At 36.0% G+C, this 27,439-nt stretch overlaps 1 protein-coding gene across 28 annotated transcripts in view; it reads right to left on the reverse strand.

Annotated features, from left to right (window-relative positions):
• Nucleotides 1-5,859: 5,859 nt before the first annotated feature.
• The window catches only part of MECOM (MDS1 and EVI1 complex locus), a 594,123-nt gene continuing 572,543 nt past the window's right edge, over nt 5,860-27,439 (reverse strand). For all 28 annotated transcript variants that reach the window (XM_001093583.5, XM_015131663.3, XM_015131662.3 and 25 more), the window contains 7 exons: nt 24,259-24,425; nt 22,743-22,820; nt 16,973-17,142; nt 15,270-15,414; nt 12,332-12,568; nt 11,329-11,512; nt 5,860-7,399 (listed from right to left, as the gene is read on the reverse strand). In XM_001093583.5, coding sequence (XP_001093583.4) covers nt 7,265-7,399; nt 11,329-11,512; nt 12,332-12,568; nt 15,270-15,414; nt 16,973-17,142; nt 22,743-22,820; nt 24,259-24,425 — 1,116 coding nt within the window. In that variant the 3' untranslated portion in view covers nt 5,860-7,264. The remainder of the gene's footprint in view (nt 7,400-11,328; nt 11,513-12,331; nt 12,569-15,269; nt 15,415-16,972; nt 17,143-22,742; nt 22,821-24,258; nt 24,426-27,439) is intronic.

A 27,439-nucleotide genomic window follows, 5' to 3' on the forward strand; every position in this document is an offset into this window, starting at 1 on the left:
CTCTTTCACTGACTACTTTGTAGATAACAATTTTTTATATTATCAATGTTTTAATCAACATCCATGTTTGCAAATCTTAGTATGTAATGCTTACAAATTTTTAGGATAAATTCCTAAACTAAGAATCTCTTTCACTGTGAGTCTTGTAGAGTTATCAGTAAAATAAATAATTGAAGCATTTAAAGCAAAACAATTCTTCAAGAATTCTCTAAGGCAATTAGAGAACTGTAATCTTTTAAGATTAGAGGTCCTTCTGGTGCAGTTCTAATCTCGTATGTGCTATCTATGATATCCCTCCACCCTTGACATTAACAAATTATATACCTGGCCCTGAAATTATTGGCCCTTGTATGTTAGTTTTCCAGTCATATAGGTGGTATGGATATTTGTTGTTTTTGATGTCTATAACTTATTGACACTGATTTGTGAGGAGTCTCTCTATATGACTGTGTAGGAACTAGTCTTTCCTGCCCCACACCTTCAGGTGGGATTAATGGTGCTCTTGATGGTGCGGGAGCTCAAGCAGGGATAATTTCTTACTCTATTTCTAAAATTTAAACCTGGACACAGAGGTACCAAAAAAAAAAAAAAAGACTGAAAATGATGACAATTGATGCATCTTGATGATAGCAGCCCAAGGCTACCTATTGGTTCTTACTCTTGCCTACCCACTGGTTCTGGGTTATGTATAAGGCCTGGTTTTCCAGATTTCCCTTCAATTGTGTAAGTTGTTCCACATCCACCTGATAATTTGCTTCTTTCCTTGAGAGGAATAGAATTAAATTCTTTCAGTCAAAAGAACCACATAGACAGAGTGGGATTGTATTTTTTTTCTTTGTTAATTGTGGTAAAATACACATAACAAAGATTTTATCATCTTAAAATTTTAAACGCACAGTTCAGTAGTAGTAAGTACATTCACAATGTTGTGTAACCAATCTCCAGAACTCTTTTCATCTTGCAAAACTGAAATTCTATACTCATTTACAACTTCCCATTCCCTACCTCCACCAGCCCCTGGCAACCACCATTCTACTTTCCTATGAATTGACTACTCTAGGTGCCTGATAAGTGCAATCATACATTATTTGTTGTTTTGTTTTGTCTTGTTTTTTGAGACAAAGTCTTGCTCTGTCACCTAGGCTGGAGTGCAGTGGCACAATCTCAGGTCACTGCAACCTCTACCTCTTGTGTTCAAGCGATTCTCTTGCCTCAGCCTCCTGAGGAGCCGGGACTACAGCTGTGTGCCACTATGCCCGGCTAATTTTTGTATTTTTAGTAGAGACAGGGTTTCACCATGTTGGTCAGGATGGTCTTGAAATCTGACCTCAAGTGATCCACCCGCCTCGGCCTCCCAAAGTGCTGGGATTATAGGCATGAGCCACCACACCCAGTGGCATTATTTGTCTTTTTGTGACTGGCTTATTTCACTTAGCATGATGTTTTCAAGGTGATATCATGTGTCAGAATTTCCCTTATTTTTGAAGCTGAATAATATCCCATTGTATGTATATACCGCATTTTGTTTATCCATTTGTCCATTGATGGACACTAGGGTTGCTTCCACCTTTTCACTACTGTGAATAATGCTGCTATGAACATGAGTGTACAAATATCTCTTAGAGCCCCTGCTTCTAACTCTTTTGAGAGTACATCCATAAATGGAATCACAACTTTTTGAAGAACCACTATACTATTCCCTATAGTGGCTGCACAATTTTATATTCCCACCAAGAATACAAAGGGTTCCAATTTTTCCACACTCTCACCAGTGATTTTTTAAAAATATTAGTCATCCTACATTCTAATGGATGCAAGGTAGTTCTCTTCTCTTTTGAAATACATGTTGCACCAAGGACAGCCTCTTGTACTGACAAATGGTTATGCGGAATATAAGGAACAATTCAATACTAACCCAGTTCTCTTGGGGAAGAGCTAGCCAGTTCACTAAAGTCTATTCAGGCTCCTGGATCCAATTTGTTTGGTAAGTTTCTTCCATTCTTGCCACTTCTCTCTGCATTCCTTCCATTCATTAACAGTTTCTTTAAACCTGGAGAAAATGAAATGAGAACACTTCTTAGCTGCACTTGCTTTCTCTCCTGATGAGTCTGCTAATCGTTTTAGAAAGGGCTTAAGTCTTTCCACGTTAATAAATCCAAAATGTAGGTTTTGTATAACTCTGTTTTTCCAAAAAGAATAAAGAGGGAACTTAAGCCACCTGCTAGGAATTTGCAAACAAGGTAAATAAGGCTCTTATTAAGGAAACATTTAGAATCTTTCAAAAGCACTGCTGTTGTTGGTTCTGACTTGAGATAACCTGAATTTAAAAAGCCTGGGAACCAGTCGTTGGCGCTCACCTTTCAAAACCTTCACAGCCAAAACTCAGACGCCTAAATGTCTCCTGGGCACATTTGCATCCCAACAGCCTCACTGTGGGGGTTGGAGGGGTGCACATTTCCTCAGCTTTGGAATATTCAATTTTGGCTTTTTTTTTTTTTTTTTTTTTTTGAGATGGAGTCTTGCTCTGTCGCCCAGGCTGGAGTGCAGTGGCGCCATCTTGCCTCACTGCAAGCTCCGCCTCCCGGGTTCACGCCATTCTCCTGCCTCAGCCCCCCTAGTAGCTGGGACTACAGGCGCCCACCACCACGCCCGGCTAATTTTTTGTATTTTCAGTAGAGACGGGGTTTCACCGTGTTAACGAGGATGGTCTCGATCTCCTGACCTCGTGATCCACCCGCCTCAGCCTCCCAAAGTCCTGAGATTACAGGCGTGAGCCACCGTGCCCGGCCCCATTTTGGCTTTACTTCAGCTGTGCCTGAATCAGGAGGTCTGAGACTCTCAGCTAAGTGTGGGCTAAGGAGTCAGTGCTCCTGGATTCCCAGGCAGTCAGCTGGGTTCCTCGGAGTAAGGTTCTTAAATTTTCTGAGCTCCAGTTTTCCTCATCCATAAAACAGGAATAAGACTACCGATTTGTAAGCCTATTGTGAAGATTAGTTGCAGTAATGAATATACACATTTCCAGCGTGCTATCAACATAACAGTCAGTTTAAAAATGAATAAATAATTTTCTTTATTCTTTATGGAAATTAATATTGGTAGCCGGTCATTATTTAAAAATAAAATTATGAATGTGCCTACTCTTTAAATGTGTTTTCTTACCTTTTCTTGAATTTTTTTGAGAGTCCTCAAAAATTATACTGAAAAAAAAAGTTCGACAGATCTATTATACATCATGGTGACTATAATTAATAACAATATTTTGATTACTTGAAAATTTTTAAGAGGATAGATTATACGTGCTTTCCTCACACACACACACACACACACACACACACACACAGCAAGGTAATGCATATGTTAATTAGCTTTAGTCATTCCACAATGCATACATATATCAAAATATCCTGTTATATATCACAAATATGTGCAATTTTTATTTGTCAATTGAAAAACCGAGTGGGAGTGGTGGCTCAGGCTTGTAATCCCAGCACTGTGGGAGGCCGAGGTGGGTGGATCACTGGAGGCCAGGAGTTAGAGACCAGCCTGGCCAACATAATGAAAAGCCATCTCTACCAAAAATACAAAAACAATTAGCCGTGCATGGTGGCACGTGCCTGTAATCCCAGCTACTCTGGAGGCTGAGGTGAGAGAATCCCTTATACCCTAGAGGCAGAAGTTGCAGTGAGCTGAGATTGCACCACTGCGATCCAGCCTGGGGGACAAAGGGGAGATTCTGTCTCAGAAAAAAAAAAAAGAAAAAAGAAATAAACAATAATTCTGGGCATCTCATGTTTTAAAACAGTTCAGCTTGTGTTATTTTTTAAACCTACATATTTTTTCAAGAAATATCTAACTTTTCCCTAAACTTCCATATCCAGTTTTTTTAAGTTTCGATTTCTGTTGTATTATAAATTTCTTCTCATAACTTAGTGTGTATACACACACATATTTTCTATTCCTTTGACTGTTAGCATGAAAATTATAAAATGTTTTGTATTTATAGAACTTTTACCAAATATTTTCCAAAAGTTATTTTGATTATTGACATTCACAGAAACCCAGTGAATTAGTAGGCACAGCAGTTATTATTACTGTTGTTTCATAGATGGAATGGGAGATATATGACTTTCCCAAGACCCTGAAGCCAGTAAAGTAGTGGAGCCAGAACTCAGTCCCAGGCCTTCAGTTTCCAAGTCCAAGATTGTCTCCACCATATCTCACTGTCCCTCTCCAGGGCCTTATGGTGAAGGGCTACTGGCTAAATAAATGGAGGAAACAAGCAGAAATGTAAGGTTGAATGCCTTTTTGGAATTTGGAGGAACCAAGTATTAGCAAACAACTGAAAGTTTATGCTCAAAGTCTAACAAGAAGCCAGTTGCATTGGGAATACTTGAACTGCTTCAGAATTTGTATATATATTTAAGACAAGCCTGTCACCCAGGCTGAAGTGCAGTGGTACATTCCTGCAGCTTCCATCTCCCAGCCTCAAGTGATCCTCCCACCTCTCAGCCTCTCTCAAGTAGCAGAGACTACAGGCCTGCACCACCACTCCTGGCTAATTTTTGTATTTTTTGTAGAGATGGGGCTGGGCCATGTTGCCCAGGCTAGTCTGGAACTTCTGGGCTCAAGTGATCTTCCTGGCTCAGCTCCCCACAGTGCTGGGATTACAGGCATGAGCCACCACACCCAGCCTGGTACATTCTTTAAAACAATGAAAAATGCCCTGCATATTCCAGATTTCTCTTTTCTCACATATGCCATTATTATGTCGTAAATACTAAATTCTTATTTGCCTTAGTTAATGGATTTATAGCTTAAATATATTTTCTGAAGACTTCCTGTGCATACTTTCTGTAAAAAAATCAATAAACATACCCTATATATTTCTTATTCTACCCACATTTAGAAAGGATACAAGGAGATTGTCTATGTATCTGATATTGTGGCTAAGAATGAATAAACAAATAAATGAAAAAATTGGTCTGGATCTATTTCTACATGCCATACTAATTTATTCAGGCCTTGTTAAATCTCTACAATCAGCCAAAATTGGAATAAGTCTACTCTAAAACAATTTGGCATTATGCTTAAAGAGCAAAAAAAAAATAATTGCTCCCCCAGCAGAGAATTTATCTTATGAAAGTGCTACCACTCACATATATGAACACACAGAAACAATTATATGCTTGAAAATTAAAATATAATTGCTGACTAGCAAATAGCAGAAAAATCTCCAACAAAATTAAAGTGGTGGAGGAAATTATAGTAGATCAAATGATGGAATATTGGGAAACTGCTACATTATTGTTTTGAAGAATTTGTAGCACTATGCAGTATAATTTTTTTTTGACACAAGCAAAGAAAGAAAAAGCAAATCATGTTTATACTCTGTTATAACAATGAAAAAAGGATATTTTGCATGTGGATAAAAACTTAAAAGAAGCATAGAAAAGTCAAAGATTCCCCCTCGCCCCCTTTGTGAATCAGTTAACACTACTTGCATAATGAAAAACAAAAATAAGAAACTGAGTTCCTTTTGGCATACAATCTGTAGAAAACCTGTAAGTCGCTCTTTGTCCTAATTTAAGTGGTTGCTGTGAACATGAAGTGATACCAGGACTGGGTTGTGGTGCACTTGAGCCCTGACTGCACCACATGGGGAAAGTTCAGAGCAATGAGGGAGACTCACTGTTGCCCAAGAACTATCACTTATGCTATCTTAAAACAAAACAAACATGCTCTACATTCCGCATATCTGTAGGGCATCAAGATCCCAGCCATCATATCTTTAAATCATTGGATCCCAAAGGGAAAGTAAAATTGCATGAAGGAAAAATACCACACAGAGGGGAAAAATACTCCTTTTTGTAAGTCTTTATTTTTTAGTTGCTCCTCCCATAGTAATGCACTGAAAGGCATAACAGTTTATATTGTACAAAGCATTTGAAGAAAGTACCTCAACTTGCCGATTATTTCAAAATGAGATTACAAACAAAAAGAAAACAAATCTGGTTCCTCAATAAAGGGCAAAATAACTGAATACAGTCTGTTATTTACTTCTCTCTTTTAACATAAGGTTGGGAACACTTCATTTTACAAATAGGATTAACATGAACATAACATCGCACAAGCTTGCAGACAACCAGCATAAAATATGGAGTACAGTTTTTAATCAGAAGAATCATGCTTCCATGAAAGAAATTATAATCGTTTATACAATTGAATCAATTTCAGTATTACAAAAACTAAGTTGCATCTATTCGTATTTAGTTCATTAAGAAGGAAAACAAAACAAACAAACAAAAAAGGAATGTTAAGAAAAGCCAAACACCATTTGGCACTCTCATACACAGGTCGGGTCACCTTGGTCCTTGAAATTCAGAAAGGGGTGTGCCTCAGACGTCATAAAGTAGTGGCTGACTGGAACAGTGCTATTTTAATCAACAAACAATAGTTTGCCAACAAATAAATACATGATACACGCAACACACACACAAAAATAAACATTAAAAAACAGTGACATGATTGTCTAAAATTAAGATGTTATTACAAGGATTTGGCAAACAATTTATTAGTGGTACAGCGATACTGGTGATGAATAGGTTACTTCACTGACTTAACCTCTTTGAGTGTGAACATCCATAGTTTACAATATACACATACCCTTTTTCCCTAGTTTTAACCAATGTACTTAAGAAGGCAAAAGGGAAAACAAGTACTCCCTGTTATCAGTTTCTATAATAATTGACTGTGCATTTCATCCAACTACTTCTGTCTTCAAAGGGTTAAATTACATAAAACTTTAACGAAGAAAAAAAATTAAATCTGTAATTAAAAGCAACTGTTCCCAATCATGTCAGGTGATCTTGTACAAAAGAGAATTCAGTTTCTATGGAGTGTTCATTCGTATCAATGCTGCCATCTCAACTGCCCTTCTCACCCACCCATACCCTAAGGTGGGGTAAACTGGAAGATGCCTTCAGCCCAGCAAGTTTTTTGTTTTCATTGAATCACTTTAAGTCGCATTGATTGATCTTCCAGAAGTCAGCAGCTGCCTTTGCTGTGCAAAACAAAATATCGAGAATAAATAGTTTCTTTTTTCTTTCTTTTCTTTTTTAAATCATTCAGTTTAAGGTCACTAGACTTTAGATGAGTGACCCTGCAGGTTTATAAGGCATTCTGCTCAGCAGTCTTGTAAATAGTCCTATATGAAAGAGCCATGCTACTGTTGGACTTGGTCCCACTCTGGTCAACCTTGATAACGTCATACGTGGCTTATGGACTGGATAGCGCTGGATTCCGCCGCAGCCCTGGCCATACTGTGCCACACGTTGGAAGAACTGTGGGATGTAGAATGGAGGGACTCCTTGTCAGACAATGACAACATCATAGCATATGCCTGGGGTAAAAAGGAGAGAGACTTAGTAAATGGCATTTGAAAAACATCACTTTTAGTTCAAAGAATATTGTTGGTAAAATGGAAAGAGATGGGACCCTGAGTAGGGGCATCCTTCCTGGGTGTGTTTGGCAAAGGAAGCATATTTTTTCATAGAAATCACATGGGATTACTGCTGACCTTTAGTGCCTAGGAGACCCCAAAAGTGACACACTCTACAGAACCAAAAAGAACTATCCTACCTAAAATGCAAATAGTGCCTCCTTTGAGAAAGATGAGTTGGTCTCCTGCTCAACTGCAAATACAGTCATCCATCCACTACATATGTTCAATTCACCAAAAATATGATTGTGTGCTTATGACTGAAACCAAAAATATTAATAGGTCTCTATCCATAGACCTACCTTGACAGAGCTGTGGCCTCGTAGAGGATACAGCCTGACTCCTACACTTTATAACCAAAAGCACTGAAGGTGCTTGAGTGACTTGCCCAAAGTCACTCAATTAGATACATACTGGGAGAAGCATAACTAAAATGTATTTCTGCCCAACTTTTAATCCAGTGTCTTTTCTCCAGTTTCCCTCCATGCTTGACATACTCAGTACTGACACCCACAAGTTGAGGTGGATCAAATCAGCTCTACCAAAAAAAATACAACCAAACACATGACCCAACAATGTTCTAATCAACTTGTTTTCCAATGTCTGCTGAGCAGAAGCTGCATGGAGGTGCTCTGTGAGGAAGTGCTCTTTCTTCCCTATTATCATGTCAAATTTTAAATAACTGTTCAGAGAATCCCCCATTTGCTGCCAAGCAAAATATTCAAATGGAATGTTTGGTCTTGACTTGTGAGTGAACTTTTCACTGTTGATTCGCTATTGTTGGTCTCATCCACTGTTAAACTTGCTTGTCAAAATGCTGCTGAAGTGGAATCATTAAAGTCCTGCCAAAGACATTCCACTGTCTGTAAACAAAGACAAAATGCCTCTGTTGTTAGGCAGAATTTCATCTTTGGGAGTCATGCTGAGACATGTGGCCACTCTGTGGTTTCTTCCGTAATCACTGCATTCAGTTAGAAAATCTGCCCTTGCAGGCTGATTTTGATTTGCTGGGTCATCGCTCTAAATGTACACATTTGACTTTTATGTATGCAGTTTACCTTCTGGACCTCTACGATATCTCATGATCCATTTAACAAATATTTCTTAAGCATCTACTCTATGCCAGGCTCTGTGTTAGATACTAAGGAATTAAGAATAAATAATATAGAGTACTTATCTTTGGCAGAGTTAAAGTATGGGTTAAGTGAGCATTGAACCTAAATTATCTATTCTGATTATGTACCTACTTTTAGAGAAAAAGATAAAGAATATTCTGAAAGAGTTAAATTCTGATATTTGGGAAGATAAAAGGGAGTATAGAGAAAATTTTGGAATTTTAAGTTTTAATCCTGGCTTTAAACCTGCCTCTACTCACCTAGCTGTGTGACCTTGAGCAAGTTGCTTAATCTTTTAAGCTTTACTTTCCTCCTATAAAACAGATGATAGTAATAACAGTACTGACCTCCAAGAGTTGTGGAGGAATCACACGCACTAACTTACATAAAGCGTTTAGCTCAGTGTGCCTGACTGAGCTAATACATAAATAGTACCTATTCATGAAATTAATTTTTACATGATAGAGTTTCTTGAGGAAGAGCACATGCAAAATGCAGCTACTATTGTACTGGTCAACTATTTTCAATTCAATCACTATAAAAATTACAGAATAAATATATGAATGCTTTGAGTAAAGCATCTGAGCCTTTAGATTCTAGAAAATGGCAAAACAGCATATCTGCCTTTTGGTAATCAAAGGAAATAAACATTTTCATATACAAGGATCAGTGCCCAGCATATAGCTGGTAGTTAATAAATGAATGAATGAATGGTATTATGAAATAAAGTGAATTTGCAAAAAGGCCTTTTCAACTTACCTGTATAACGTGATCAAGTAACAAGAAAAATATGACTTAGGATTGCAAAATGCTAGTATTTCTTATAATGGTAACAGCCCAGTTGGGCAGGGACTTTATGTCAAAATGCTGGTACTAAAATGTATTATAATTATATCCCTTATCTCTAGGTTTTCAGGCCCTTTTGCCTTCTATCACTTCTGGCCGTTTCTGGAGTTTTTAGGTATTATATCTTATAATAAATGAGAAGCATTTTTTGTGAACTAATTAAAAGAAATTTAAAAAGAAAAAACCATGTCCAGGTGCAATGGGTCACACCTATACAAATCCCAGTAATTTGGGAGGCTGAGGTGGGAGGACTGCTTGAGCTCAGGAATTTGAGACCAGCCTGGGCAACACAGTGAAACCCCATCTCTACACAAAATTGAAAAATTAGCCTGGCATGGTGGTGAGTGTCTATAGTCCGGGTTATCCAGATGCCTGAGGTGGGAGGATCACTTGAGCCCAGCAAGTCGAGGCTATGGTGAGCCGTGATTGCACCACCTCACTCCAGTCTTAGCAGCTGAGTGAGACCCTGTCTCAAAAACAAACAAAGAAACAAGTAACAAAAAACCAAAAACCTAAATACTCCAGCTATCTCTAATCAACAAGGATAGAAGAATGGGAAATCAAGGGTTAAAAAAAACTAGCCACTGCTTATGGATATCTCTACGTAAAAATGAAATGTCTACTCTAGCTAGTTTACCTTTAATGTTAAAAACTGAAAACTTAATTTTTATCCCCATTGAATAAAAATCCACTTACCCCTTTTACAATGAGGAAATGGTACCTATAGTCTTTAAGTGATGTTCTCAAGTTCATGGAGGTAGGCTCCAGGAGCCTCTGTAGATGCTGGCTGCTTTGACTTCAATTGAGAAAGAACATTTATTTTGCCTATTACCATACATAATATCTCAGAACTTTTTACTAAATTGAGTATTATTTAATGATTTGTATTATCCCATTGACACAATGTTTTTCCCACCTTCCTTAGGATATTACTACATTTGCTGTTAAGACCAACCCAGACATCTTACCCAAACAGAAAATCATTTCCAAATGAACAAACTAATATGGTCACATTCAGGCCACCTACAAAATGACCTAATGGACCAGGCAGTTAGACCACAGTGCCCAATAAATATGGCAATAGGAAGTTTCTTTAAGTTTAATTGACCTAAATGAACAACCTGGTTGAGTGTGGATGTCCAACAAAAAGTACTGACTTCCTTTATTTTGTAACAAAAACACTGAGGCTCTTTTAATTGCTATTTATGGACTCTTTAATGGATTTATTTTTAGTTATCATAGTGCTGATACAATGCTGTACAGCCTAACAAATCTGAGTACCATTCATTCACTCATTCATCCGTTGAATTTAAAATTGACCGGTTTTATTTCCAAATCTGCCAATAAGTTGGTGTAGACCTTTGGCAACTCACTTCATTTCTGATCCTCATTTTACTATTAAATTACAACATGAGATGACTTACTAATTAACTACACCTAACAATTTACTAGACAGAAGGGGACAAAAAATAGAATTCACTTTTCAGAAAAATCTTAATATATAATTACATTGACAAAAGTATAGACATGGAAAATGACTCTGAGGTAACACATAAACATTTGCAAACAAACATGATGAACTAACTGTACAGAAGTAAGAGAATTACAAAGTCAAGGAAAGATGAGTGTAGGATAGGGTTTGTCATAAAATTTCTATGCAGAATGCAGCTAAATTAATTGCTTTCTTGCTTAACTGTTTTGGATTTGGTCATAAACACAGTAAAGATAGGAACATTTTTAGAAAAGCATCTGACACTGTTTGGATTCTAAAATATTTCAGAGATAGAATATTTGCTTATTGGTAATCAAAGGAAATGTACGTTTCATGCATAATGTAACCATGATGCTGTACTATGGGAAAATCTGTACCTGCGATTTGGACTTTCTGTGTAACGGCTGCTTCAGTTCCTCTGGCACATGGGAAGTACTAAAAGAAGACAACTCAGCTTCAGAATATTGATTATCTTCCATTTTCCTCATTTTGAGGCTATCTGTGAAGTGCCTTATATGATCTAGAGCAGAAAGTCCACTTTTATATTCTTCCTCTTTATACCTAAAATGAACCAATGAAAAACACAGAAATTTTTTTTTCAGTTTGTTATCTAATCAAATCACTTTCATTTGAATCTATCTGTACAACTGACAAACTTCATATGACGTATCTGCAGGGTTAAGTAGCATGCATCAATTATTGGGTTTTTATAAATATTTGCAAACATCATGCCTTAAAAACATATTTCTGTTAAGATTTTTAGTAACTAAAACCAAGCATATATTTGAGATAAAGAGTTAAAGTCAGTGACACATTTGTCAGTAATGTGCAGAGACAGAATTCATATATTCATAATTTCCATTTAAAGTAAAGCTAGTTATGACAATATTTAGTCAATATCTATCATGAAAATATAATAGTACCATCAATTTAACTGTTTGGTTATTTCTTTTCATTTAAAAAGTTATCATCTATATAGATCACATATATGTCTGATGAAGTGAAATTTATCTCAATTATACTTAACTGATGATCATACCAGATTATTGCATAAATTAAATATGTCAAAATCTCTTTTTTTCTTTGAGTTTTATAGGTAGAATCTAACAATAAATGATTGTGTACTTATGTAGTTTTCATTTTATTTTTCCCACCTCAGGTTAATCAGAGTTGCACAAAACCTGATGTATTTATACGCTTGTGGATTATGTTGATGGCCACCTTCTTTTCATCTATTTAAATCCAATCCACTGAGTATCCCTTACTAATTCAAATTTAATTTTTGTTATTTATAACTCACAAATTGCTTATCACAGGAGGAATTGCAACCATATGTGGGTCTACTATAACTTAGTTTCTAAAGTCACCCAAGGTACTCACCTCACTGGGGATGTCTTGCAACTCATCTCTAGAGCACTGGTTTCTTCATAGTCATCCTCAGGGTTTCCTTCATGTAAATTACTTGTCACTGGTTCCTTTCCTGTTTTTCCAGTAATATCATTGTCTTCATCCTCCTCATCTAACAACACCTCATCTTCAACTTCTTCATCATCCAGTAAGTCTGAATTTTGACTGGTCACCAAAGCCTTTTCATCTTTAAAATGACTGCCATTCATTCTTTCAAAAGCATTAAAAAAAAAAGTCCAATTGTTGGTTTCACTTTTAAAATCGTAATTTGTTTCTTTATTATGTCTTCCCAACAACAGTTTAGATTTCCAACACTTACACAGGAAATTTTTTATTGTTTATGCTCTATGTCAACCATGAAAAAATAATGTGACCTCACAAATGGGAAGATAAAGAAAAAAATAATTGTATGATTGTTCAGATTATAAATGAAGCCTCTGGCAGAACCCAAGAAACAATCTTGGTCTCCTATTTCTTATCAGACTTTGCTTGATAATTGACATTTCTATATATATCATATAAAAAGGCACACAAATACATTCTCAGCACAATTTACCTAATTACCATATAAGTACCCGCCATTTAAAATAATAGATTCCTGGAAAACTCATATCACTCATGGGCAGTAGCTTCAATACATATGCCTAAAGTGAATCTAAAAGTCCAAAGACAATCTTAAAGTAGCTGCCAAGAAACAACTAGATGACATTTATATTGTATTCCACTTAGCCACTCTATCCAAATTTGGAAGTAATTGAGAGCTCACTTATTTGTACTATTTTCAAATTATTTTTTACAGTCTGAATGTGAAATAGTTCCTTGTTTCTCAGGGAAACACCAGGGTGGAAAAAGCTCAGGTATCAACAATTCACCCCCATCACTTTCCCACATAACAAAAATGAGTATAATTTAATATTCAGATTTCTCAGCATTAAAAAATAAATAAAACAATCTTGGATGTGACAAAAACAGATAGTAAGAATCCATTTGACCAGAAAAAGTCATATCATTATTAAGTTTTTAATATAAATAATCTCTTAACCTCTTTTATCAAAGAATGGTGAAAATTTATACACAGACATAAATTAGTTTCCAAATACACTGCCAACTTGCTTGCATGAGTGGATTAAAATTTTTATTTAAAAAAAAATGAAAGAAAAAAATAAAAGAACAAAAGAGTACATGGGTGAAAATCAAAAGTAACAAAAGCCAACATAATTAAGAAAATCTATTTGTTAATTAAGTTTTCAAATGTGGCAATTTGCAGGGAATGAATTATTCATCAAAAGTAGCCTGACAGGAGTTCAGGGGAAAAACTTAGATGACTCAACCTTCTTACTTCTGTGCTGTTTAGACATGTTGAAGCCAGATGTTGCAGCTATACAGGTTCACAAATCGCCAATTAAAGGCTAGAAAATTTGAATAGGCATCTCAGAACCCAAATGGTGTGTTTTGCTCAACGGTTCTTACTTGCATCAAGTAAATATCATTATCAAAGTGTAAGATTGTTACTGTTTCTTGCTTGTTCTTGCTACTTTGTCCTTCTGATCACCTACTTCCCCTCTCCCTTTTACAGACAGACAGACAGACAGAAACACACACACAAATGGGCGAGTAAAGGGAAAGATACATCCAACTGCACACTGGTGTGGTTATCAGATTTCTGAGAGACTGGAAGGGTCTTTTTTCTTGTTTTTCTTAGACACACTTTTACACAGGTTGAAGAACAGAAGTGGTCTTTTTTTGGTTATTTTAGTAAAAAATGTTTATTTGATGCTTGCCTTGAAGAAATTACATAAAATAATTAAGTTTGACTTTTAATAACATCAAAAATAGAGGACACTAACCCAAAAATACTTGCATGACGAAAAATAATGGAACTTTCAACTAATGTCATGTTTTTTTTAAAATTTACAATGCAGCATCCTAATTTAATAGGTCACTATATAGTTATGTCCAGAAAAGTCTACTTCTCAACAACAGATATTTAATATAGCTTATAGATAAGAAAAATTAAATCCAGTAGTTTTGGTGAAATTGTGTTTCATTAACTTCATATGCAATGTGAAGTGCTGGGTAACTGTTAAGTATTATCATTAACAGCATTAAAAGCTTTTTAAAATGAATTAAGCTATTCATGCTTAATGTTGATGATGACAAAAGGAGCCAGTGCATCAGGTCGGTAAAAACAAGGATGGTCATACCCACTGAAATAAACAGACCAGAATTAAATGAGTAGTCACTTAAGAGGACATAAAGTAGCAATAGAATCTTAAGAAGACTAAAAAAGTTTCTATGTAAAATATATTTGGGGGAAACTCCATGGGTATTTCATATATAAATGCATACATACATATGTACTATAATATGTATATTACATATATACAGAATATACATATACGTATATAGGTATAATACATATATAGAGAGAATCATATATTACCTGTAATATATATAAATTTATAATGTATAATAGTAATCAGTATTGATCAGTGATTCAACTGAATCCCTGTGATGGCCTTTTCTTCTACTTCTGAAATTTTGATAACAGATTCTATTCAGCTATCAATTAGGTAAATCCTGGTAAAATTATGGGCTCTGGAACCAGACAGCTAAGGTTGAATCCCATTGACTACTTATGTGACCTCTGACACAACAGTTTAAGCTTCAATGTCTCCGTTCCTTCACTGCTAAAATTACAGTGGCTGTCTCACAGGGTTATCATGAAATTAAATTAATTAATACATGTAAAATGCTTGGAAGCACATGTGGTATTTAATATGTACTAAATATATACCAGTCTTTGGTGACTGAAGTAATAGTTGTGCCACAAAAGTGAGCATACAAAGTATATTTTAAAACATATTCATTTCAGTCGTCACAGAGTTTAAAGAGTAAAAAACAGCTTTACCTCTCCTCCACATTCCTGGGAGACTGACTGCTGTGGTTGCTGTTCCCAATGAAATTTCGAATTTCTGTGAAGTAAGCATCTTCTTTGTCATCCAGAATCGCACCTGTACTTTCCAGTTCAGAATGAGGCGACGATGTTGCTGTACCTGCGTGGAGCAGAAAGCCTTTTATAACAAAGATTATTGTTTATCTAGCTACTTATTTGGAAACTCACTCCTTATGAATTTGATCAGTGTTATTTCTTCAAACATGCCCTATGAATATTAATAACTTTAGGAGGTCTTCAGCTTCCTTGGCCATGAAACGCGAGACTCACAATACCTGTATCACAGGATTGATGTAAGGCTTACATAAACTTAATCAACTATAAACACTTTGTATGTGGTTGAGCTTTACACCAACATTAGCTTCCTGTTGTTTATCTTGTCTACAAAGTATCTATAGTATAATAGTTCATCACAATAGTCTATATGACAAAAACAAGAGGTTAAAACATCCCCTCACCTAAAAGAGGTTATAATCTAACATCCTCTCACCTAAAAGAGGTCAACAAGTATTAACGTTGACGTGTTACACGTTTAACTATTTTTCCTAAAATAACTTTGATAAGAAAATTATAGTTGTCTGATCTAAGGGTACACACAGTTAGACAGTGTGGTCAGTTCTGCATATTGGATTATACTTCTGTACCTAAAATCTAATATTTTAAAACTATGATCATTAAATTGCTGACTTTGAGGGGGATGAACAGTATATACTTTTAGGTAGTAATCAGACAAGATCATAAACAATGTGCCTTTACAGTGGAAGAAAGATTAATAATTTAAAAATTCCATCAATAATGATTGCTAGTCTGTATTAATCCAACTTTTTTCTGTTCTTAAATCTCTTTGCCTGAACTCTGTATCTCTCCTCCCCTACTCCCAAAGCATAACCTTTATTCTCTGGAGACAAATTGTGACTGCACAGGTTGGCTCTGCACACATATGCCAGCTGGCAAATGTTACCTAATGACTTATTATCTAACTATTAGAAGCCAAAGACTAGAAAACCTACAATCCCTTCTGCTAAATATGTGCTGGCAAGGTTCCAGTTAAGAAAAGTCTAGTTTTATGCCAGTTACTTTTATCTTAATTTTATATAAGAATTTGTGACGAAAACAAAGTACCACTATCATTTGCTATGGGTTGCTCTGATCATGTCAATAGTTTCATATTCCGAGTCATAGCAAAAACTACCAAGAGAGGTTCTCTGAGCTGCAGGCCTTTTACAAAAGCAGCTATGCTTTCTAGATTAATATTCAGAGGGTGACATTCTGGGGCTGCCACTCTAGAAACTCTGCCATGCCTAGGGGCCACATTCTGTGCCAATAGGTGAAAAGACGGTCCCCTGCAATTAAGGAAATCTTGTTTCATAAGCCTCCTGCGAGTTTAGGTCATTGTCCTCTTTGCTTAAAAGTACCCATTAACATGAATTCAGGAAGATAAAAACATAATACAAATAAGGCCACTGAATCATCAATTAATCAATGGTCACATTGCTCACATTATTCTAAAATCTCAATAGAAACCTGCTGGAAATTTTTACAATCAGACCTGATTTGGTGTCAAAGTGGAATAAAAGAAGAGAGATCACATTATCTTATTATTATTTAAAATATGAAAAAGAAGCCATATTTGACTTATAGCACAATTTATTACATACCGGACATGTTTCCATTCTCATGTTTCTTTAGGTGTCTGTCTAAATTGGTTTGTTGACCAAAACACCTATCACATAAGTGACACTTAAATGGCTTCTCTTTATTGTGGATGTTGCGAACATGCCTTTGCAAGTTAGAAGATATGCTAAATGATCTGTCACAGTATTTGCATCTGAAAAATAAACAAAGAGAAAATATTTACAAGCACATTAAAAGGTATTTCTCAAGACTAGTTAGCCAGCTTTCAAAAATCATCTCCATCATAAAACAACATTTTAAAGGAAAGGCATGGGGAGAATACTATTCACACAGTTAAGATTTTAATTCCAATAGATTGTGGTCGCTTTAAAGACTTTCATGACTTTATCAAAAACCATAAAATATTAGTGATTTGATTGCTCCCAAATTCATTAATCAGTACCAATATTTTAAGTAAACCTCATAAAATAAAGCACATTGAGGAACAGTAGCATTGTTTTATCTTCTGCTTAGGACAATACAATTAATTTTTTGGTAAACAAACATAAAACATTCATATAGTTTTCAAATACAATAATATATCACTTTTTAATTCAAAATTGCAGTCTGATTAACCAATTTCTCAGGAAATTCACTTTCTCAGATGCTAATCCTAAAGAAAATTCCATTATCTGTTTCAAAATAGTAATGAACATTCTAGACTTTTAAAACTAAGACAATGTAAATAACTCAGTGTGATACCCAAGAATCAGCTACCATAAAGCCTTTTCTCTATTAATCTTTAAACTGTTATAAAAAAATAATGCCACTAAATTCACTTTGTGAAATAAAAGCAAAGGTCTTCCATTTATCTCCCTTCCTATTACTCCTTATTTTTCATTTCTCTTTTTCTGAAAGAGTCTCTAGCAGTCTGAACTAGGTCAGTTTTTCATGAAAGCACTTGTTATTGGTTGGTTAATTGTTTCTGTTGTCCATGTGATAAAAATACCATAAATTATTTTTAACGTTTTCCTTTAGTCATAAAATGAAAATATAAAAATGCAAGGCCCCCTTCCCCTAGTCCTCATCAGTGAAGAAGAAAAGGGTTTTTAGTAATTGAGGTTATTATCCTCTATCATTTTAAGGTAAAGTTTCCATTATTTGCCATGATTTGTTTCTGTGATTTTGGGGGACATATTACTTGAAAAAAAAAGTTAACTTTCTCCAAATGACTTTTTTGTTGTTGCTGTTTTTTAGATGAAGCCTCACTCCATCACCCAGACTGGTGTGCAGTGGCACAATCTCGGCTCGCTGCAACCTCCGCCTCCTGGGTTCAAGCGATTCCCCTGCCTCAGCCTCCTGAGTAGCTGGGATTACAGGCACGTGTCACCATGCTCAGCTAACTTTTGTATTTTTGTAGAGACAGAGTTTCACCATGTTGGCCAGGCTGGTCTCCAACTCCTGACCTCAAGTGATCCACACACCTCAGCCTTCCAAAGTGCCAGGATTACAGTCGTGGGTCACCGCGTCCAGCCTCTAAATGACTATTAAATGAAAACTTCAATCTTAGAGGATAGAAAATTCTTAACTCATCCTTCCACGTGTGAAGGGCCCTTCTCCTCCCACTTTTGAAGGCAGAGTCAGTGGTTCAAGATCTCTAAAGCAGAAATCAGCCCATTCCACTAGAGTTCTTGGGCTTCTGTGGCTGTCCTTATGTGATGCCAGAAGTCTAGTCAGTTCAGTAGGAAAAATAATCTGTTGAACTAGTTACTTTGGCATAGTATCAATAAACCAACACAAGTACTGATTTAATTTTTCCCCCTTAAAAAACTGTTCTGGCATCATAAGGTTCTTCAACTTTCCTCACTTACAATATTAATAAAAAATGTGTGAAACCCCACATTATGGTAGTTGTAATATTTTAACCCCGGTTTTTTTTTTTTAAAAAAAAATGCATACAAAGTTATGACCTTCTCTGCAATAACTCTGTTTACCTCCAAGGTCCACTGCAATGAGAACCATGCTATATTTAGCACAATTTATTCTGTGCTTAGCAGAATAACCTAGAAAACCCTGTTAGAGTAAACATACTCCCACGAAACACTTTAAAAATTTTTTTTCACCCAAAACACTTTCTACACAAATCATGAGGAAGAGAGATTATGTTTCTGCCATGCTTCTAACTTTCTGCTTGCACACAAAGGGTCTTTTCCAAATCTAGTAAGCATCATCTTCTCAAATCTAAAGAAGCATGTTCTAACCAATGATCAGTTGTTACTTTCTATCTCTCCTCTGCTAAAGTCTTGGCCCGAAGAAGAATGCTCTAAATAAAAAATCAATTCCTTCTACACAACTCCAATAAGAGCTTAAGTTTTAGGAATTCTTAAAATGAACACATAACACAGTCATGGGCACTATACTATTAAGCCTTCCTAGTTATCGGATGTAGACATGAAGGTCAGAAGAGCCTTTGATATCATGATGCAAAATAAAAACGCTGAAGTGAGAGCTCTGGGCCTGGGTTTTAATCCTGACTCTATTAGTATCAGACTTTGCAGAAGGCAATTAGCATATGTAAATCTGAATTTTTTCATTTGTAAAACAGAGGGGCTGATGCATCAAGGACACAGAGATGAATAAGATATGGATTATCCAGGACATGGTGGCACCTGCCTATAATCCCTCCTCCTGCTAATAATCAGGAGGTGGACGTGGGAGAATTGCTTGAAGCCAGGAGTTCAGAACCAGCCTGAGCTACAGAGTGAGACCTACTGTCTATTAAAAAAAAAAAAAAGGCCGGCGGGGGGATTCCACTGTCAAGGAGTTTGTGGTCTACTGGTATTTATCTATCTGAAGAGATAATTTCCTATATAGGCGACCATGTTTAACTTTTACTACATAAAGTATTAAAACCTAATAGAACTTTCCAGAAGGCACAGGTCAGCCACAGGAAGCAGACATAATCTGTATATAATTTACATATCATTTAAATTTTTTTAGTTAATTTTTTTCTTTTTGAAGTAATTTTAGACTTACAGAAGAGTTGCAAAGATAGTACAAAGGGTTCCCATATACCCTTTACCTCAGTTCCTCCAATGTTAACATGTTACCTAACATTCATTAAAACTAGGAAATTAACGTTGATGCAATACTATTAACTAAAATACAGGCTTTATTTTAATATCACCAATTTTCTCCAATGCTCTTTTTCTGTTCCAGGATCTGATCTAGGATCCCACATTGCATTTAGCTGTCATGTCTCCTTAGTTTTCTACAGTCTCTGACAGTTCCTCAGTCTTTCCTTGCCTTTAATGACCCTGACACTTCTGAATAATACCGATAGGGAATTTGATAGAATTTTCCGCAATTTGGGTTGGTCTGATATTTTCTCATTATTAGAGTGAGGTTATAAATTTTGGGGGAAAATAGCACAGAGACAATATGCCCTCTCAAAGTGTCCTATCAAGGGTACATGATGCTGACATGTCTAACTTCTGGCATTGTTAACCCTGATCATTTGGATAAGGTAGTATCTGCCACGTTTCTCCACTATAAGGTTACTACTTTTTCTCTTTCTAATTAACAAATATTTCGCAGAAGATATTTTGGGGCTATGCAAATATCCTGTTTCTCCTTGAACTTTCACTCACTAATTTTTTATTTTTTAAATGAACTTTTCTTTTTTTGAAGATGATGTCTTGCTGTGTTGCCCAGGCTGGTCTTTACCTCCTAGGTTTGGGTGGTCCTCCTGCCCCAGCCTCTCTGAGTGCTGGGATTGTAGGCATGAAGCACCACATTTGGCCTAAATAAACTTTTCATTTTAGAAGAGTTCTAGATTTATTAAAGGGTTGCAAAGATAGTACACAGCACCCATTTTCCCCATTGTTAATATATTTCACGTACATTTGTCACAACTATTAAACCAACATTGATACATTAACTAAACTATAAACTCTAGTTCACTACATACACTCATTTTAACATTCAATTGATCTTGCCTGTAGCAATTATTATTATGATGTCCTAATTGTGATTTTGTTTTCCTCACTTTTTCTACACTGTTCATTGGAATTCTTCCACAAGGAAAAAATAAATAAATAAAAAAATAAAACCAGAGGGGCTGGACAAATAATTGTGTAAGATCTCCAGCTATACCAAAATTCTGGTTTGTGGTTTAAAAAATATATATGTACGATAGTAGCGCCATTATTGGGTGGAATAAAACCATTGAATTTATGTACAAAGAAAGAGTAAAATGAACCTGACAACATAGTTTCCAGTACTCTTGCCATAACAAAACATAAGTGCGGAAACCGTTCCTTCCACTTAAGCAGAATTTCTGGTAATAGAATTTTCTGAAAAGGGGAAATCATCTAAAACTTCCCAGTATTACATCTCTCTGAGACCTGTTATATCAAGTGCATTCTATCATGTATAAATTGGAAATATATCACTTATAATTAGTGATTTATAAAACAGGTAGGAAAGCAAGGAAATTGAGAAAACACTGATGTTTTAAGTTTAGCTCCCTCCAGCTTTCTCCTAAGATTTCAATTATCCTCAAATGACCCATTTTCTTATTTTACCATTAAAAAAAATATTTGAAATATGATAAATATCTTACTTTTTTGTTTTAATAGAAAAACTTAGCACTCAGGAAAAAATAATTTTGCATACAAGCAATGTATAAGAATTTCAAAGGAGAATGACATTATGATATTACTTAAGTTATATAATATTCATTCTTTGAAGAAATATTTACGAGTACCTAATATTGTGTGCAAGGCATTGAACATTAAACAATGTAGTTTATATTTTAAAATTGGAAAAAGTCTGTTTTCAATCTTTCATAAACAATATTAAAATTAGATGTGTTCAATGTGTCATATGACTAATCTTGGCATGTAATAGAATAAACTAAGAGGTAATTTAGGAAATTATTGATAAAATTACCCCTTTTTCTATAATATACTCTATTTTATCTGTCCTACCTCTAGTTTCACATTTTCTTCTCCCCAGACGTCCCTAGGTTTAAGATCTGTTCCTTTATTGTTTTTTTCTTTTTCTTTTTGACAGTCTCACTCTGTCACCCAGGTTGGAGTGTAGTGGTGCAATCTTGGCCTACTGCAACCTCCACCTCCCAGGTGCAGTGGATTCTCCTGCCTCAGTCTCCCAAGTAGCTGGGACTACAGCTGTGAGCCACCACACCCAACTAATTTTTGTATTTTTAGTAGAGACAGGGTTTCACCATGTTGGCCAGGCTGATCTCAAACTCCTGACCTCAAGGATCCACCTGTCTCTGCCTCCCAAAGTATTGGGATTACAAGCATGAGCCACTGTGCCCAGCCTAAAATCTATTCTTTAAACCTCCTATTGGAACCCATGGAAAATGACTTAGCTGTGCTGGGGGAAAAAAGTACATATGGGTTGTTAACTCCTAGCAGAGATCTGAGGCTTGGAAAAGGAAGGCTGCAATGTTATGATTTTTGTCAATTAAGATCATCCTAATTATTGAGAAAAGAGAACACAATGATAATAAAAAATAATATTTAAAATGGCTAGCATTTCTTAAGTACTTATTCTGTCCTAGACACTGTGCTAGAACTTTTAAACTGAGAGGTAGGAAGCTTTGATTAAAGAAACCAGAACTCTTCTAATTTCGATCCCAGCCATTAGTCAATTCTTTCCTGACTCAAAATTGAATAGACATATATTCAGACATGCATAAAAAAGCCTCCTATGAAGTCGTGTCCATGAACTCACTTTAATTACTACAATATTTGTCAAGATATTTAGCAAATATCATTGTCAAACCTGTAAGGTTGCTCTCCTGTGTGGGTTCTCAAGTGCCGTGTTAGGTTTGCAGACCTTGGAAAAATCTTGCCACAGTATCTGTCATGAAAAGATGTTTATAAAAGAAAGTCAGCACAGTCGACTATATTTCACTGAAGCCACACAGCAGCCAGATGCTTATTCCTGGTTCAATTAATCTTGCATGGAACTCACATTTCTTTGGTATTTAAAATTTGTAACAAAGCCATTTCACAGTTATTAATATAAATAAGTCTACAAGGCTGGGCGCGGTGGCTCAAGCCTGTAATCCCAGCACTTTGGGAGGCCGAGACGGGCGGATCACGAGGTCAGGAAATCGAGACCATCCTGGCTAACACGGTGAAACCCCGTCTCTACTAAAAAAATACAAAAAACTAGCCGGGCGCGGTGGCGGGCGCCTGTAGTCCCAGCTACTCGGGCGGCTGAGGCAGGAGAATGGCGTAAACCCGGAAGGCGGAGCTTGCAGTGAGCTGAGAGCCAGCCACTGCACTCCAGCCCAGGCGACAGAGCGAGACTCCGTCTCAAAAAATAAAAATAAAAAATAAAAAATAAAAATAAAATAAATAAATAAATAAGTCTACAAATAAAGACTTAATTCTAAGGTCTGGTTGAATTTATTCACATATAAGCAAGCAATTTATGAAAATAGACTTTAGTTTTGACTACTCCTATACATCTCACTTATTAACTGGATATTTTTACATTCACAAAATTGAACCAGACAAGGGGATAAAAACATGGTTAGAGTTTCTGATTCTGGGTTGATGTAAACAGATTTCAAATGTTTCAACTCATTTTACACGTCAGTCACAGTGATAACTCCCTATACATAGAGTGGTATCAGATCAGACAAAATCCTGAGACTTCATCCATCAAGGTATGTACCCATAAAAGCTTTTTTTCTGGAAAGAAAGTGACATATTTTTCAAAGAGCAGATAAAGTTGCATGCCTGAGTCAGATACCTACCCATTTCTAAAGATGATTCAGAAATTATAAGCACAATTTATTTCACAAAAAAAACACACACAAAACCAGAAACATAAAATAAGCTTTACTACTGATGAGTAACAAAAAATTTACTACCTAGTTTCATTCACTTGTGGACCTTATTTGTCTTTAATTAATGGCCTTATTCTTTAATGCCATGACAATTAATGAATATATGCTTGAGGACAGTAGTAGTATACCTTTAGATGAAAATAATTAATTGTGAAAGAAAATTCATAAATATCAAAGTGAGACAAGCAGATAGTATTTGGACTGTTTCCAACCTCATTTATCACAACCAAATGGCCTGTGTTAAAATTCACATTTAATAATTTTTTAAAAACACTATTTTTATATTTCACTAAATGAAGAACACTTTGAAGTGCTTGAGATCTATCATGGTGGCTATTAATCATCTAATCAAGAATAATTTCCAAAACAAACAGCAAGGCCTTTTGAAATCAGAGGGGAGATTTCTGGAAAGTCAGCCATGATTAACTGTGCAGTTACCTGCAGGTATAGCGCTCCTTTCCCTTCCGCAGAAGGTTCTCTGGCAGGGCACTGGGAGGCGCCCTGAAGTTGAACATAGAGGGTACTGACTGTAGGAGCTCACTCGCCTCAGGTTTCAGGGCACTGAAGCTCTCTAGCTTTTCTGCCATGTTTTCAATAGCTGACATCTGAAAGGTAAAAGCACAAGACCATGAATCGTATGGCGTCTTGTCTTCTATGATAATCTCTGGCAAACCAAGGACATCATTAAAAGGGAAGCATGAAATCTGCAATGGGTTGTAGAAAGAGACTGTAGTATCCCAACATTAAATAAACAACAACAGAATTGATTTATTTGGGAAATACCATAAGTAGAACTAAGCTTATAAAATACTGAGTGAACTTTTTCCATAAGACCTTGGTTAGGCCATTTTATCATAATCTGATATATAATTGAACATTGAAATATATAAGAGAGCTAATAAAGCCAAGTTAAGTTTTTTATTTAAGTGACAGCATTAGTATCATGGGATGGATATTAACATAATGGAAATTATAGGGAGAGTTGCTATATGCCTTGCCTAGGCAATGAAAACCATAAGAACCATGCAGTCCCAAGAAAAGAACTGAAAGCATGGAAGAACATGAAGTGTTACAAAATTACAGCTTAAGCCAAATATGTGTAACTCAGAAAGAAAAAAATTAAATGTATAGGAGGGTATTGCCTAAGACTACATTAAATTACCATCTGGATATGCCATATTTTTAAGTGGGATCATATACAAATAATTTTGATTAAATATTAATTTCATCAAAGACAGAGTTGAAATGACAGTTCGTCATATGTTAGTATAATTTCATATAACATAATTTGACATGTACCTTGTAAGACAGGGGGAGTAGTTCATGTAACCATGCTTTTAGAGAAACATTCTTGAAAGAAAACTATCCCTGCCTAATTCTCCCCCCCAATAATCTAATTTTTGTTGTTTATAATCTTCAAGTTTTTGTTCACCTGCACACTTATTTGAGAGTCACAAGCAGAGGATGGCATTTACTTTTAAAGTTGGCTTGATCACTGTTTTTAAAAAAATTTTTTGTAGAGATGGAGTCTCACTATGTTGCACAGGCTGGTCTTGAACTCCTGGTCTCAAGCAAGCCTTCCACCTGCTTCAGTCTCCCAAAGTGCTGGGATTATAGGCATAAGCTACTGTGTCCAGCCTTAGCTTGATTCTTAAGCTCCACAGCCAGAGGGACTCTCCCCTTTCCTTTGACCCTCTCAACATGTTGGTTTTCCTCAGGACTCACATTTTATTTGGAAGCTGCTTATTACTGAATTTTTAAGTAGAAAAACAAACTTTCAGGCCATCCTGTTAAATCAACTCACCCATTATTTATTTGATTCTCAGCGCAGTGTGCCATTAGAAAGCTCAAGAAGCTATTTTAAAAGGTGTTTGCATTCTATATACATTATATAAAATTCTCAAAGAGCTGTGATGCTCGACCAGAAGACACATAAGAATTGAGATGATGACTGCAAGTTCAAACAACTGGTCAACCCAAGAAACTATCCTTTTGCTAATGAGACAGCAGGACAGAGATGGAGGCCTAATTTATGAGCTCAAGTTAAAAATAAAAGGCAACATTTCCTACTCAGAAGGAAAAATTAACAAGACATACATTCTGTGGACACCCAGCTGGGCAGAATACCATCAACTTCTTAAAGCAGAGCAAAATCTGACAGCATGGCCTGAATATGATCTCTTCTCACAAAAGGAATATTGTGTGTTTGATTCTTCAAGTGACTATTCATGTTCTAGTTAGTTCTCTTTTTTTTCCCCTTTATCCTGGAGCCTGCCCTCTCATTTCATGCCCGGACTCCTAATGCTAGCTACAAATTGCAATGTACAGGGTACTACTGCCAATTTGCCAAATGTCTTTCATCAAACACGGGACAAAAAAATCTCAGAGGAAAGTCAAGATACATTTACTTGTCAGACGACAAATGTGAACGCATTGGGAGGCAGTAAGGGCTATAAGCTCAGGGGTTTGATTCATAATCACTCAGCTGCTAAAACATTCTCCACAGATGCAAGTGGACAGCACATTTGTCACGATGAAGGATTTTGACACATACTGATCACAGGGCAGAGATATGGAATGATGCTGCTGCTCACAGAGGTTGGAGAAAGTTCTGTCTCTGCAGAACACGGTCATTATTCCCTTCTAGACAGAGCATTAGCATGTCCATGTTACTTTGGATTTCTTTATTAAAAAATCAATCCAGAAATATTTTATGATACTCTTGTATTTGCATTTCTTCCTTCTAATTGTTCCTTGTAGAAAATCATTTTGAGATTCCACCCAGCAAGAAAGCAAGAGATAAGTTTTCTGAGTGAAAAATGACCTCTGGCCTTCAAACTGATTAGCACTATTAACAAGCATGGATAAGGGTCATGATCACACACATTTATTGGGAAGAACAGTTAGTGCACGGGTAGTGATTATAAATGTTTTATTTAGGTACATTTAATATTTAAGTAAAAGTTCATTATCTAGTGGTTTTAAATCATTCAAGTGTCCATCCTGCTGACATACTCAGATTCCTGCAACAAAACATCTTATAGAAACACGTTTCCTTTTATATGGAAAATAGCTTACTCATGACTATTATTCTCGGCTTTCATCTTCAGCACACATAAACTACAAGTCCTTCAAGTTATTTGAGAGCAATTGGCTGTTGAGAAATGTGTCTTGCGTTAGTAGCTGCTAATAGCTAGCTCCTTTTGAAGAAAGATCACTGTGATTATTTTTCCTCAAACTGTTTCGATTTGGGAAAACCATCAAGAAACAAGAAAATAGATTATGGGCTTGATGGCTAAATAATGACATTCTTAAAGGTAATAGGAAAAAGAATAAGGGTTATGCAAGTGTCTTACAAGCCGCCCCCACCTTTGGCTTCCGGTGTCAAATGAAAAGAGGATTAAATTGGAGTGGGGAAAGGGAAGGAAAGAAGATGGGAAGCAAGCTGAGGGTAACTGTTAACACACATACACACGTACGCAAAACATTTTCTGCCCAGCCAGCAACCACTGAAGCAACATAAAAGCCTTCGTTGAATCCTTCTTTTCATCTTCCTAATATTTGCTCTTACAGCACTTGACCTCAGTTGAAAAGAATAAGTTTCCACATTAAGATAAAT

This window comes from Macaca mulatta, chromosome 2 (assembly GCF_049350105.2).
Source record: "Macaca mulatta isolate MMU2019108-1 chromosome 2, T2T-MMU8v2.0, whole genome shotgun sequence".
In the NCBI taxonomy this organism is placed as follows: Eukaryota; Metazoa; Chordata; class Mammalia; order Primates; family Cercopithecidae; genus Macaca; species Macaca mulatta.